Below are 13,453 nucleotides of genomic sequence, written 5' to 3' on the forward strand. Positions count from 1 at the left end.
ACATGGCTTAGTGGGTGACAGTGGTGGCAGGGGGAGGGTTGGACCAGATGATCTTGGAGGTCTTTTCCAACCTTAATGATTGTATGATTGTTCTTGTGTAAGTCTGGACGATGCTCCCATGATCACAGCTTGCAAATTAAGAGTCCTCATTCAAATCTACAAAAATCTAGAACAGCAAAATTTTCCTATAATGAATGTTGTGAATTTTGCACTCCTCTTCATGGATTTTCACTTCCTCACACTCTTAAAAAAATAAACTCAGACATTATATCCTGAAGAAATAAATACATACATATGCTACCAGCAAGTTTACAACCAAAAAGCATTTAATCATATGCACTTTGTAACATATACTCAAAGGCACATAAAAAACAACAGCACAAACTCTCATTAATTAAAGCCATAAGGATACAACACAAATAACAGTAAAAAACAAACCAAACCGAAAAATAGTTTAAAATGTCTTATTATAGAATTGTTAATATTACAATTTTAATTAGATTTCTGTCTTTACCACATGTACAGCTTCTTAAACAACTAAGTTGTTTTCATAACAAGTTTGAAATATGTTTTTACTGCATATTTAGAAGTTGGAAGATATTAAAAACCCTTCCTGAGGAGCCTGGTGATTTTTTCATGTTTTCAGTGATCACTATTTCTACTTAAGCCATTTTATCAAACACAAATAAAGTGGTATTCTGATGTAAGTCTGAGTTAATAAGATTTACAAGAATCCAATTTACCAGGGATAATTTGTGTAACAACATAAACAGCTTACATCAGCAAGCCCAGTTCTGCTTTACAGCTTTTGAAAAATGCAATCTTGAATTCAGTATTTTTATGCTCATTTTTTTAAAACTGTAATAAAATAGTTTTGTCAAAGATTCGTTTTTGTTGCACTTGCATTAGGTTAAAAAAGTGATGAGCCTGTCTCATCACCAAAAATAATCTCAATAAAAGTTTAGTAATTTTCCCACTAATGGTTAACAACGTTTTCGGTTATAGAATGCAAACACAGCAAGTGAGCTAAATTAACATTCTTCAATCTATGCGTGGACTGCCAGAACTGAAACTTGTTCTAGCAGTCCTAAAATCTGTATGTGCTACCCTGTTACAAAAATATGGTCTTGGTGAGGTGGCAAGGCCATGCTAGCTCACTACAGGGCCTAAAAATACAGTCCCACAGAAGTACACAAAGCTACACAGAAAAAACTAACTACGCAAATCTATCAAAGTTTCCATCAAAAGGCTGCTAACTGTTTAAGTTCAATTCCAAGCCTGTCCATTCTAAATAGAAGATTTAAAAAAAAAGAAAAGCAGTATGATCATTTAGTATGTTCAAGGCACAGAGAACTAGGAATGTTTCATTGCTGGTGCACAGTTCAAAAGAAAATGCAACGTCTGAATATGAGACATACTGGAGGCAACATTTACGTGCAATATACAGCATTGATAAGTTAGAGGCTTATCAGACTAATTTGGCAGATATTATGAAATTATAATTACAAAGACTTCAAAAGTTACAGTTAAAGACTGTGTGGGGAAAAGTAAGATTTGCTTGAAAAAGGTTGTGCGAATTATTGCCAAAAGTTTATCACTCTTCGATCTCCTCCCACCTCAATTTGAGAAGCAAAGTAACCCTTTTGAGTGAGCTGTTGAATGAAAGAATCTAGAAACTGCTGTCCTAAACATATACAATGAAAAGTGGGGAAAAAAAAAAAACACAGTAAATGTCTTCAAGATGAATTTGAAGTGGAGCTGCTCAAGCCCACTCTCATAAACAGCCCCTCCTGAGTTTCAGTGCTAACAAGGTCCATAACTGGAATGCTTTTGACTGTGTAGTTGATCTTAGAGCTCCCATAAAAAGTTGTATTCTTGGCTTTCTAGAAAGTCAACTCTGCCTTTACTAAATCCTTTCCTGCATGCTGTGATGCAAGAGGCTAGTTTCTATGTTTGCTTTGATGTCTCTTGAATCTCAGCACACGAGTGTCTCAGTCTTAGCACTAGATGGCACTTGGGTTTTAGGTACTACCCAACTTAAAGCCACTGACATTAGCAGGCTCAATAAATTTTTCTTACAGAACAAATTGTAATTGTAGTGTTATTATCAAGACTGGCTTATTCTGACACAATACATAACTACTAGATGGGCATAGCAGAAATAAATTAAATCCACATTAATTAAAATTACAAGTCCAGCTAAGAACCAAAACTCCATAGAGCTGAGTTGACTTCTCAACAGTAAAACTCTGAAGTTGCTATGTAAACTCATGAGATCATACAGGCATAATCCCCACCATCAGTTTTTCTAAAACATTTTTGTCAAACAATCTTGCTGAACCTTTCAATGAAAGCAAGTTTCCACAACTTTAAAGGTCTGTCTCTAGCATAAACGATAAAAGAAGGGCTAGTTGGAGACACGAAGGTTCGGGGCAGCCTTAGCTACAGCAACCGTGAAATGGTGGAGTTCAGAATCTTATGAGGAGGAAGCAGGGCAAAAATAGGATCCCAACATTGGACCTCAGGAGATCAAACTTTAACCTCTTCAGGGACCTACTTGGAGGAATCCCATGGGTTCAGGCACTAGAAGGAAAGGAGGTCCAGGAAAGCTGGACAATATTGAAGCATCACTTCCTCCAAGCTCAAGATCAGTGTATCCCTATGAGCAAGAAGGCAAGCAAAGGGGGCAGGAGACCTGCATGGATGAGCAAGGGGTTCCTGGCAAATCTCAAAGAAAAGAAGGAATTATACAGCATGTGGAAAAAGGGAAAGGCCACTTGGGAGGAACAGAGGGACACTGTCAGAGTATGCAGGGATTCAATGAAGAAGGCCAAGACCCACTTGGAATTAAATCTGGCAGGGGATGTCAAAGACAACAAGAAAGGCTTCTTCAAATAGATCAATAGCAAAAGGAAGACTAGCGAAAATCAGTGACCAGGATGATGGCACAGAGTGCAGCCTCAGCAAGCTTTTTGACGATAAATATTTCTGAAAACTGTGAGGAGTGGCTGATACCCCAGAGGGCCGTGCTGCCATTCAGAAGGATCTCCACAGGCTGGAAAGCTGGGCTGTGGGGAACTTCATGAAGTTCAACAACGGCAAGTGCAGGGCCCTGCACATAGGGAGGAATAACCCCAAGCACCAGTAACAGGCTGGGGGCTGAGCTGCTGGAGTGCAGCTCTGCAGGGAGAGACCTGGGAGTCCTGGTGGACAGCAGGCTGACCATGAGCCAGCAACGTGCCCTTGTGGCCAAGAAGGCCAATGGTATCCTGGGCTACATTCAGAAGAATGTTTCCAGCAGGTCGAGGGAGGTGATCCTGCCCCTCTACTCAGCCCTGGTGAGGCCTCACCTGGAGTGTTGTGCCCAGTGCTGGGCTCCCCAGTGTAAGAGGGACATGGGGTACTGGAGCAAGTTCAGAGGAGGGCTATGAGGAAGGTTGGAGGACTGGAGCACCTCTTCATACAAGGAGAGGCTGAGAGAACTGGGCCTGTTTAGCCTGGAGAAGGCTGAGAGGGGATCTTATCAATGTGTATAAATATCTGAAGGGAGGGTGTCAAGAGGATGAGGCTTGACTCTTTTCAGTTGTGCCCAGCAACAGGACAAGAGGCAATGGGCACAAACTGAAGCACGGGAAGTTCCAGCTCAATATGAGAAAACACTTCCTTATTGCGAGGGTGACAGAGTACTGGCACAGATTGCCCAGTGAGACTGTGGAGTCTCCTTCTCTGGAGATATTCAAAACCCACCTGGATGCCATCCTGCACAGCGTGCTCTAGGGGACCCTGCTTGAAGGTGGTTGGACCAGATGATCTCCGAAGGTCCCATCCAACCTCAGCCGTTCTGTGATAAACATGCTACTCTTCAGCTTCAGAATGAACTACATTGCATTTTCAAGGATCTTAAAAATATTACGTAAAATAAGAAGGCACAACTTCTACATGCAAAGATTATGCAGAACGTTGATAGTGTATATAGAGTTTTGCTGAATGATCACTGCCAGACAGTGCTGTACTCTACACCGGATTACAAAAAGACAACAGCTGTTTTTGGCTTAGATAACATGGTAAGTTCCATCTAAAATACCACATGCATGTCACAGCTAAAGAAAAAAAATCTTCACTGAAAAAGTCGCAGTATGCTCTCCTTCACTCCTTCTGAAGAGACGAACATTGCTAAATCAAAATTGATAGTTTGCAATATTTCCCTAAATTTAAAAGGGAAAACCTTGGAAACATTTTCAAGCATTCATTTTTTTCAACATTTTGTCAGGTACAATATTTTTAAGACAAGGTGATTCATTGTCCTACTGCACATATATACTAGATAATGTGCACAGAATTTTGTTATTTAACAGGGAGCATAATATACACGAGCATAAACACACTTCTAATGCAAATCCTTGAAACTAAAACAGGTGCCTGGGTTAAGCTAACTGCTCAATATATACAAGAATGAAAGGAGCGAAGAAGGAAGTCATGCTTTAAACCAAGAAAGCAAGTGCAGGAAAATAGAAACTTTCTAAAAGTAAGAGCTACTTTCACATAAGTTAAAACCCAGTATTTATACACAGGAATACTTAGAATTATGAAATATACACCACTTACAACTTCACAGTGGCATGTTGTATGGCTCACCCTTTGTTCTAAACAGGAAGCCAATAGCCCAAACTGATATTTGAACATTTAATTTTAATATAAGAGAGTAGAGGTAAACATTTAAGTTCTCATCCACTTTTAATCACACTTGTAATACTTGCCATTGGATCTTACTTAAGACACGAGCAGAATACGCTAATTAACTTATTCCAGTAGATGAGCCGACTGATCCTTGCAGACTGTATCATCCATTTTTCTGTTCCAATCCTATTTTATGCTGTGCCTACTGTGCTTTCAGACTGTTTACATTACCCACCTCCTAAAGGTGCATTCAGGTGCCAGTGACTAGAAGCATCTCCATTTAGTTCATAGTAAATGCCTTTAAATACTATATCTAAACATTTCTGCATATTCTCATCATACAATACTATGGGAATGTTCTAAAGACCCTTTGCTCATCAGATGTTGTCAATTAAAACAGTCAGACTCAAGTGCTCCACCACTTTAAACTGTGTTCTACTTCATGTTTCCAGGCTTGCGCAGTATCTCTTGATCCCCATGTAACAAGCTCACATTTTCATCAGCAGTGTCATTTCCTTGTAGGAATAACCAGCACAGAATAACCACCCAACTTCTAAATGTGGGTCAACCAACTCCATAAAAATCAGACCTACACCTCCCAGGTTGCAGATATGCTAGAAGTCAGTAATTACAGGTTGCTGAAGCCTAGCCCCATATTGTACTACTGTTTCGCTACTGAAATTGACTTTAAGACAAATTCCTTTTCACAAAACTACAGGAACATTTCTAGTAGCATTCTTGGAAGACAAAGGCATAGAGATGAGTGATGCTAAGAGTCACAGATATATTTAACATGCTTAAAATCACTTATAAAAGCCCTGGAATAATCAGAGTTAAAAATCAGAAGACAATAGTTAATATCTGCAAGGAGACTGACATAGTACTCTCAAGTCTATTGGCAATTTTTAAGCCCATTTTCATGATTTTCCTGAGTGAAAGCCCTTAAAAAGGCACAATGGTTTGACTTCACAAATTAGTGGGAATAGCAACGTTAAAAGGAATGTGTTTACCAGAATATCCAAATAAACTTACATAACCTACATCCCTTGTCAAGTAAGGGATAAAACAGTACACATAATAACCAAAAATTTATTTGAATAACATAAAAGTTACAACCAAGTTATACAGAAAATATTTCCAGACTTAGTACAGTGTAAGCCAGAGAACACCAAGCACTGTTCCAGTGAGATAAGAGCAGCTTGTAGAAAATATATCAGAGCTAGCTGTGCACTGAAAACACTACCGTAATTCTTAAAATATGATAAAAGACTACCAGATTCAATATAGTAACAACCATGTTTGTATTTAAAACATTTCCCTCTTATTCGAATAGCACTGAATGGGAAAACAGCAAAATGATTCCAAGATGCCTAAGAAAGTGGCTTTATTGCTATGACAGACTATGACAGTACAGACTACAGGAGTTAGAGAGGCTTGTACCAAACCACCTCAGAAACAAGAGCTAAAGTAAGCATAGATGATTAGCACGGTTGCCAATAGCAAAGAAGAGTATTAATTAAAAAAAGTTTTCACTAAGGACTGCAAACACCATGACAAACATCTATAGTTATATTCTAGGCAATAAAACAAAGAGTTTTAAAAGCAAGTAAGTACAAGGAGAGTAACTTATTTTTTATTTTTGCCTTTTAAACAAACTATCAGCACATCAGGTCAACTGGCAAATTTCACTTTGGATCCAATCACTTCACACAGATCCACATTTGTTTTCGACAGGTACAGCAAAACAGAGGACTGTTTGAAGACTGGCAGATAGTGCTGAGAATCTTCCCTTTCAAAAGGAGAACGATCTTTCAACATAAGTCATTGTCAATGACCTCTATAACAGGTTCCATGCATAAGTGGTGTATCATAACACTTCTGCACAAACACACAACTTAAATACTTGAGACATTAACATGACCATCAATTACCAAATTATACACAGATAATGATTTACTATCATGTGGACTGTTCTCTCACAAGTCATGGCATACTCTACTGAAGTAGTTTACCACGTATTGAGCTTTTTTCCGTTTCAGGTTAACACGTAAGGATACAAAAAAAAATTGCCTGCAATATTTTAGTACACTTTCTTCCTTACCTCTTTATCTGGGAGGGCAGTGTTTTTGAACCAACATTTGAAATAGGTAATTAATGTCAGCATTTAAGTTCTTTAAAACCTCTGTAAAAAATAGCTGCCTTACCATGGCTGTGGGCAGTTGCTGGGCTGAGAGATGGTTGGAGTAACTCTTTGGTTGGAGTAAAATAAGCTTCTTTTCCCTGGCGCTGGCTCATTTTCCCCGGAGTTAAAAGCTGTGATTCATCGCTGTTTGTTACGACTGTTGAAATACAAAATGGATGCTCAATGTTATGTACTTGTGCATTGATTTCTATTAACAAGTTCACTGCTATTAATGATACTGGTATTCAAATGCTGTCTTGAAAAATTCTTTCTAGAAAATGAGGATTTCAAACCAGAGATTTGCTTCGGAGGGAATGGCAGAAAGGAGCCAGAAAGATTGGTCTAAGACGTGAGTCAGAAGATGAAAACAAAAACTACTGTGTGTAGGAAAACTGCACGCTGCTACCGAACATCACAGACACAGCACCGAGCTGTTACTTCTGAAATCCTGCTTTCTTTGCCACTTTTTTGACTTGGTTTAACTAGCCACAAGACATCTGACCCAGGAAACAACTTACCAGACCAAGCTGTACCACCATTCCAGAAAACTAAAATGAATGTATACATGTACATCAAAGAAACATGTCTTACTAAGAAAGATTATGTAGAGACTATACCAAGGGAAAGGTTTAAATCAGAAGAGTTTTTCTCCTTGAACCTTATCAGTCTGAAAAGGACTTGTTTGATCTCTTCTAGCTATTTGTAAGATCCACCTGTGCAGCCATCCTGCTTATGATGTTTGTACCTATCCTTAAGCTGCACACAACAGAGCTGGAACTTTCTTGATAGTGGAATAATGACTGACTCAGTAACATCTGTCCCGTGGAAGCAGAGATACTGGCAAAAAAGATTAGAAAGAAAAAAAAGATGCTTACTAAAAACAGTCTGCCTAAAAGACTGTAAGTTTAAATGCTACTCACTTCAAGAGTTCTCAAGCTTTCCTCAAAATAGTTTTAAAAGTTTAACAGAAGATTGAGTTAAAACAAAGTTCAGTTTTTTAGATAGAATCTGCAGATACAGAGACCCTCTTCTTAGCTTCATTACTACTATTATTACAGTGACTGAAACGTGTTTTTTAAGCAATATCTATAATAAACACAGGGTAGTATGATGAATGCAAGGATGCCAGGATACCCACCTGTACTATTTTTCTATATCAGATGAACCATCTAAAGCTCTACTCTGGACAAACTACACCATAAGCAGACTGGTGCTTAGGAAAAGTAAGAAAGGAGATAAGACAAGCAAGGCAAAAAGCTCATTTCCCTAGCTCAGAGTTCAAATTTGTCAGTGACAGAAAGTCAACACTTCAAAAGTGGCTGGAATTGTTTTTCTTGTAGTACCAATTTAGATTTTTATTTTCCCACTATGTACTACAAGTAAGGGGAGGGAGGGCAGAGGTAGGGAGCAAATTTCTAACTTTTGGGAAGGATTGCACCACACAAGAGCTAGTGTCCAAAACGAAAAAAATAAAATGGGGAGGCTAAAAAGTGACTGTTTCATAGACTATCACCAAACTGATCACTGCAAGGGACTGAGCTATACTCGCTTGTTTTAAAAGTGCTTAGGATGCACTGAAGTTGCAGCAAGTCAGCTGAAAGCTGCTTTTGGAAAGCCACAAGCCTCTAACTGTGTCAGAACTGCATTTCCCTGCCCAATAGGACAGGGTTTCAGGGCATGTCAGCAGCAGGCAGTGCCCCGCAGGCTGTCACTCTGCAGCACAGACAATACTTTCTCAAGTGACCCTTACAGAAGGATCCGTTCTGAACAAGCAGAGTGCAATATTACTAACTTTTTAACCGTTAAACTTCAGAAATTGTGAAGATGTAATCATTTCTCAGACAGTATTTGCCAGTCATTTAGTGGAAGAAACCTCTACACAAGTTCTCCAAACTCATGAACTGAACTCAGTGATGTTAACTCAGTAACAACGGTAAGGGTTGCAAGCTTGAAATTCCCTATTAAGCTCATGCTCCTTCCTCAGTCTGCAAACTCAATTTGGGACTTGCAAAGACTGCTAGCACTGTTGGAAACGCTTCTTCCCTACACAGAACAGGTTATCTATCATCCAGCATACAGTATTTTGTGGGTGAATTTCTTAAATCAAGTGGGCTTTTTCAAAATTCAACCTGTAAAGCTGACGAACGAAGAGCAGGAGAGTTTTACATTTTTTTTTTTATACAAAACATTATAGAAGTGTTAAACAAATGGAAATAAATCCGTTAAAAACATAAATGTCTGCACATCTGCGCTGTAGCAGCCACCAGGAAGTTGTCCCCCTACTTTCAAATGCCTCATCCCGATGCTCCAAGACATTTGCTCTATGGTGAAGGGGAGGACAAGGACAGGCAGAACACAGAATCATAGAACCATTTAGGTTGGAAAAGTCGTTTAAGATCAAGTCCAACCATTCATCTAACACTACAAGTCCAGCACTAAACCATGTCCCAAGTGACATAGTGGTTACTTGGAGTATGGGACAATGAATACCTTTACTGAGGAACTTCCATCTTTTTCTTCTACAAAAGACTGAATAATTATATGATTTTTAAAGATGCCAGCGTAATCACAAATGTGCAATCAGTAAGACATTCAGATGGTTGGCAATCTACATAAAGATACACCTTAAGCATCTTTTGGCAGGAGCTCTGGAACCTTAGAAGACAGAATCAAAGAAAGCTATTTCAAGGAGAAAGTAGTTGGGAAGGAGCGAGGAGGAGAAGTTATGCTAGTAGTGAACCTGAGTTTTTAAGATGTCATTAAATCAAACACCTACCACTTGGAAGCAGATCTTTATTTAAGAGAGCAGATTTAATTATTATATATTAATAGATAACAGCAATTTGGAGAAGCTCTTTGGCTGCTGTTTATAGCTTCTGATGGATTGATTTTACGAACGCTATAAAAATTTATGGCACATACTTAAATTATCCATTTGCTGACTACACTCGATGGTCCTGTAGCTAGTTTTTAACTCACTTGAAGCGAAGAATGATTTTATCTGGGAATTTCAGTACATTCACAGAATAAAACCAAGCAGTTTCTCTCTCTGAAAGAGAGCAATGGTGATTCATACAAGCAGCCTTGCTCACTTGTGAAATAAAAGTTAAACTTGGATGAATAAATGATGCTCCTAGTCAAACACGTTTTGCTTCTCATTTGCAAAAATACCAAACAAACTTACGGTTTAAACTTGTGTCTCCACAGGTACCTTTAGTGAAATCTCAGTGAACTAATCAAATGCTGTAAGCCTCAAAAACCTCACTCAGTTTTTGACTAATCTTCAAAGCACTCACACTTTCCAGTGAGCAAGGTCTTAGCTTCTTCATCATAACAGTAGGTCTTTGTGACATGGACAACATATGACATGATTTTTCTAATGTTCCTGGGGAACATCTCACTTAATTCTTAGGTTTCATGTGCCATCTTTGCAACTTGAAAGATGATTTAGTAGGTACATGCTTAACATGTACAACAAAACCTACAACAGCACTGCCAACCATTCCTTCCACTCGGTGGCCTCAAAGTGGTTATGTACTTTTCGAATTTAGCTCAGGCGTCAGGGCACTCATCCAAGAGTGTGATGATCTTGGTTCATCCCATCCTTTACCTGAGTAGGTTTAAAATCACACCAGTTATCTCCTTGAAGCTGAGCGGAGTGCTATTTTAAGGAAGAAACATCAAGTAATAAACATCAAAGCCCCTTCGTGAATCTCCAGAGGGCACACTTGAATACCAACAGAACAATTAGAGTTGATAATTCATACTTTGCTCTATTTCTTACTACTAGCCATCAAATTAGTAATTATAGTTTGTCAGTAAGATTTATGCATCAGAAGAAACACAAATTGAGGTCGTTACAGCCAATTTATTTCATCAGACGAAGTTATGGAAAAAAAATCTCTGAAGTGGCAGACTCCCAATTTTTCCACTCCATAATGAGCATGTTAACGAGCCTACCCACTTGAAAACAGCACAAGGACACGAGATACAGGAAAAGGTTTATTAAAATTCAGTTCTGCATTACTTTTGACTGTCTTTAACTAGCAAGATCAGCCCCACTTACAGCAGGAAAATAAGAAGTTGGTAAGTTAAAAGTATTATTTGGGTAGGTTTTTTTTAGCAGTTAGCTTTTAAATAATCTGCTTTCAGGAACCTTCCAGCAGTTAGTATGGTTACTTTTTTCATCAAAACAACTTGAAAAAGAACTTCAGGACCTGGGAAAAAAAGGTTTCAGGAACTCCATGCAAGAACATGAGTACATTCTAGTAATTGCCAGCTTTACAGACTGCATATTTATATAGCACAGCTGTCTGATATTTTTTCACAGCATTACAGAATGGTTGAGGTTGGAAGGGACTTCTGGAGGTCATCTGGTCCAACCCTCCTGATCAAGCAGGGACACCTACAGCAAGCTGCCCATTTTTACAATAGATTGTGAGCTTTTTTGCAATGAAAAGTCTGTGAGACTTCTTGTACCTCCTATCTACAGCCCACAAGAAGAAACAGGACCTAGCAATGCCATCAGCTGTACCAACAATTCACTGAAGAGGCCAACAGCAGCCTTGAGATTAATCTGCAAGCCAGCATTAAAAACCTCAAATAAGCTTGCTTTGTACATCTATTACAACAGAAAGGAGCAGGATGGATTAATGTGAATAAAAACAATGTTTGAATGCTAATGGAAAGAACTCCTTCCATTAGAAAACCTTATTATTTCAAAGATGAAATACCATTTTTGTATTAAAAGTGTGTCTCATGAAAAATTGATCTTCAGAAAGAGTAAACCTCTAACTGGTATAGAGTAAGTGAACAGCCCACAAAGACTGTTGAAGACCATGACTTCTGCACAGACTTCTCACGAAGGAGAAAATTTTTCCTGCACCTTTCCCTTCCTCACATAAGCAAAATCTAAATCCCAGGCAAAATTATTCTGCCAGTCATATGATTATACTGACACACATGAATCAATAGCACTAGTTGAACTTTGACTGCATGTACATACAGCTGAAGTTTTCCCTACCAAAACACCAGAGAACATCTTTGAGTATTACAGTATATGCACCTGTTGATTTGTGATGATGTAAATTTATTGAAATTAAGTGAACCATATAGTGCTATACACAGGCAAGCTCAAAAATTAAATTATTTCTGAAGGACTGTTTCCATGCCTTTATTATATACATTACTTAACATTTGAAGCATTTATTTTCAACAGATTTTCACTGTATTTCAGCTTCTCAATTTGAATACACAAAACCAAATATTTAGCCCAGTGGCCTATTTACAAAGCAATATGTTAGCTATTACGAACATATGTCCAAAATACTGTAGTAAAGGGGAGTTCACTTACTTGATGGTCCATGAGAGTCTCTGTTATCCCCATGATGCTGCGTACACATACAATTGAAGAACAGCAAACAAAAAAATCCAGGCCAGGAAGAAGCAAGTGCACAAAAGCAGCAGCAGCGGGAAAGAAGAAGGACAATGAAAACAGTGTTAGTTCATGACTAAAATACAACATGCACCTCAATACCAAAAGGCAAGACCTCAAGAGACTTCGCAGTTCAGAAAAGTCGAAGCAACAAAACTGACAAATACGCTAGTAAAGAAGCCAGCATTAGAAGCCATCGTCGTATATGGTTAGTGAACAGCAACTGCCCCAGCTGCTAATTCGGAGTGGAACCTCTCAGCGCTCCCATGGCTTGACACGTAACATATCCTACGAAATTTTCAGCTGAAAAATTTTCAGAAGACTACAGCTCCAAAGAAAGTTGAAATAACAAAAGATACATTTCCAAAACTGCTCCGCTTTCAGCCAAGTGTTTTGGAAATACAAAATATTTTCAGGGATCATTAATGTGCAAATAAGCACAAAGCCGTATCAAAGCCTGGTGGGTTTGGCACGCAAACATGAACTTAGAAGCCACAGAATCAGTTCAACAAAAAACAACAGTAACATTTTAAATTGTTTAGGAAGAAAGAGAAGCAGTGCCATTTTAAATGTAAGAAAACATTTTGTATCAAAGTATTTCCAAAGAATTTATTTGTATAAAAATAAATATCTGCTTCCCATTGAAATGCATCAAATATAGGCACCATATGAGAATAATTGCGTAGTTATAGCTTGCACTTCTTTCTGTCGTTTGAGTTGGAATACTTTATAAATCACTACTACCCAAAGCCACAGTGGGGTTAAGATCCCGCTGTGCTCAGCAGTGTACAGATGTAAGGTAAGTTCCACCCATCTCAAAAGGTTTACTAGATCTGAGACACAGAAATAACAACAAAAAAAAAAAAAAGAGAAGAAAGCAAGCATACTGATCAGCATGAACAGACATTTCCTCCTTAAAAAAAAATAAAAAATAAATCCAAGCATGCTGTACCTTCTATACCTCAAACAAAAGTCTTCTGCTCCATTTCCATAAAGGAGAGAAACCCCTGCCCTGCTTTAAAGAGGATCCAATTTTGCCTCTCTATTATCAGGACTATGATTCTATGACTAAACAAGAGGAAACATGAAAAAAATCTTAGCAAGCAGGAGTCTCGTCTTATACTCGTGATCTTAAAACATGGATTTTTATTCCTCACAGC

At 38.4% G+C, this 13,453-nt stretch overlaps 1 protein-coding gene across 4 annotated transcripts in view; it reads right to left on the reverse strand.

Annotated features, from left to right (window-relative positions):
* The window catches only part of OSBPL8 (oxysterol binding protein like 8), a 90,854-nt gene that overhangs the window by 43,857 nt on the left and 33,544 nt on the right, over positions 1-13,453 (reverse strand). For 2 of the 4 annotated variants that reach the window (XM_040553783.1, XM_040553791.1), the window contains 2 exons: positions 12,213-12,249; positions 6,882-7,016 (listed from right to left, as the gene is read on the reverse strand). In XM_040553783.1, coding sequence (XP_040409717.1) covers positions 6,882-7,016; positions 12,213-12,249 — 172 coding nt within the window. The remainder of the gene's footprint in view (positions 1-6,881; positions 7,017-12,212; positions 12,250-13,453) is intronic. The other 2 variants (XM_040553811.1, XM_040553801.1) reach the window with 1 other exon arrangement.

The sequence above is a fragment of the Cygnus olor genome, chromosome 1 (genome assembly GCF_009769625.2).
Source record: "Cygnus olor isolate bCygOlo1 chromosome 1, bCygOlo1.pri.v2, whole genome shotgun sequence".
NCBI lineage: Eukaryota > Metazoa > Chordata > Aves > Anseriformes > Anatidae > Cygnus > Cygnus olor.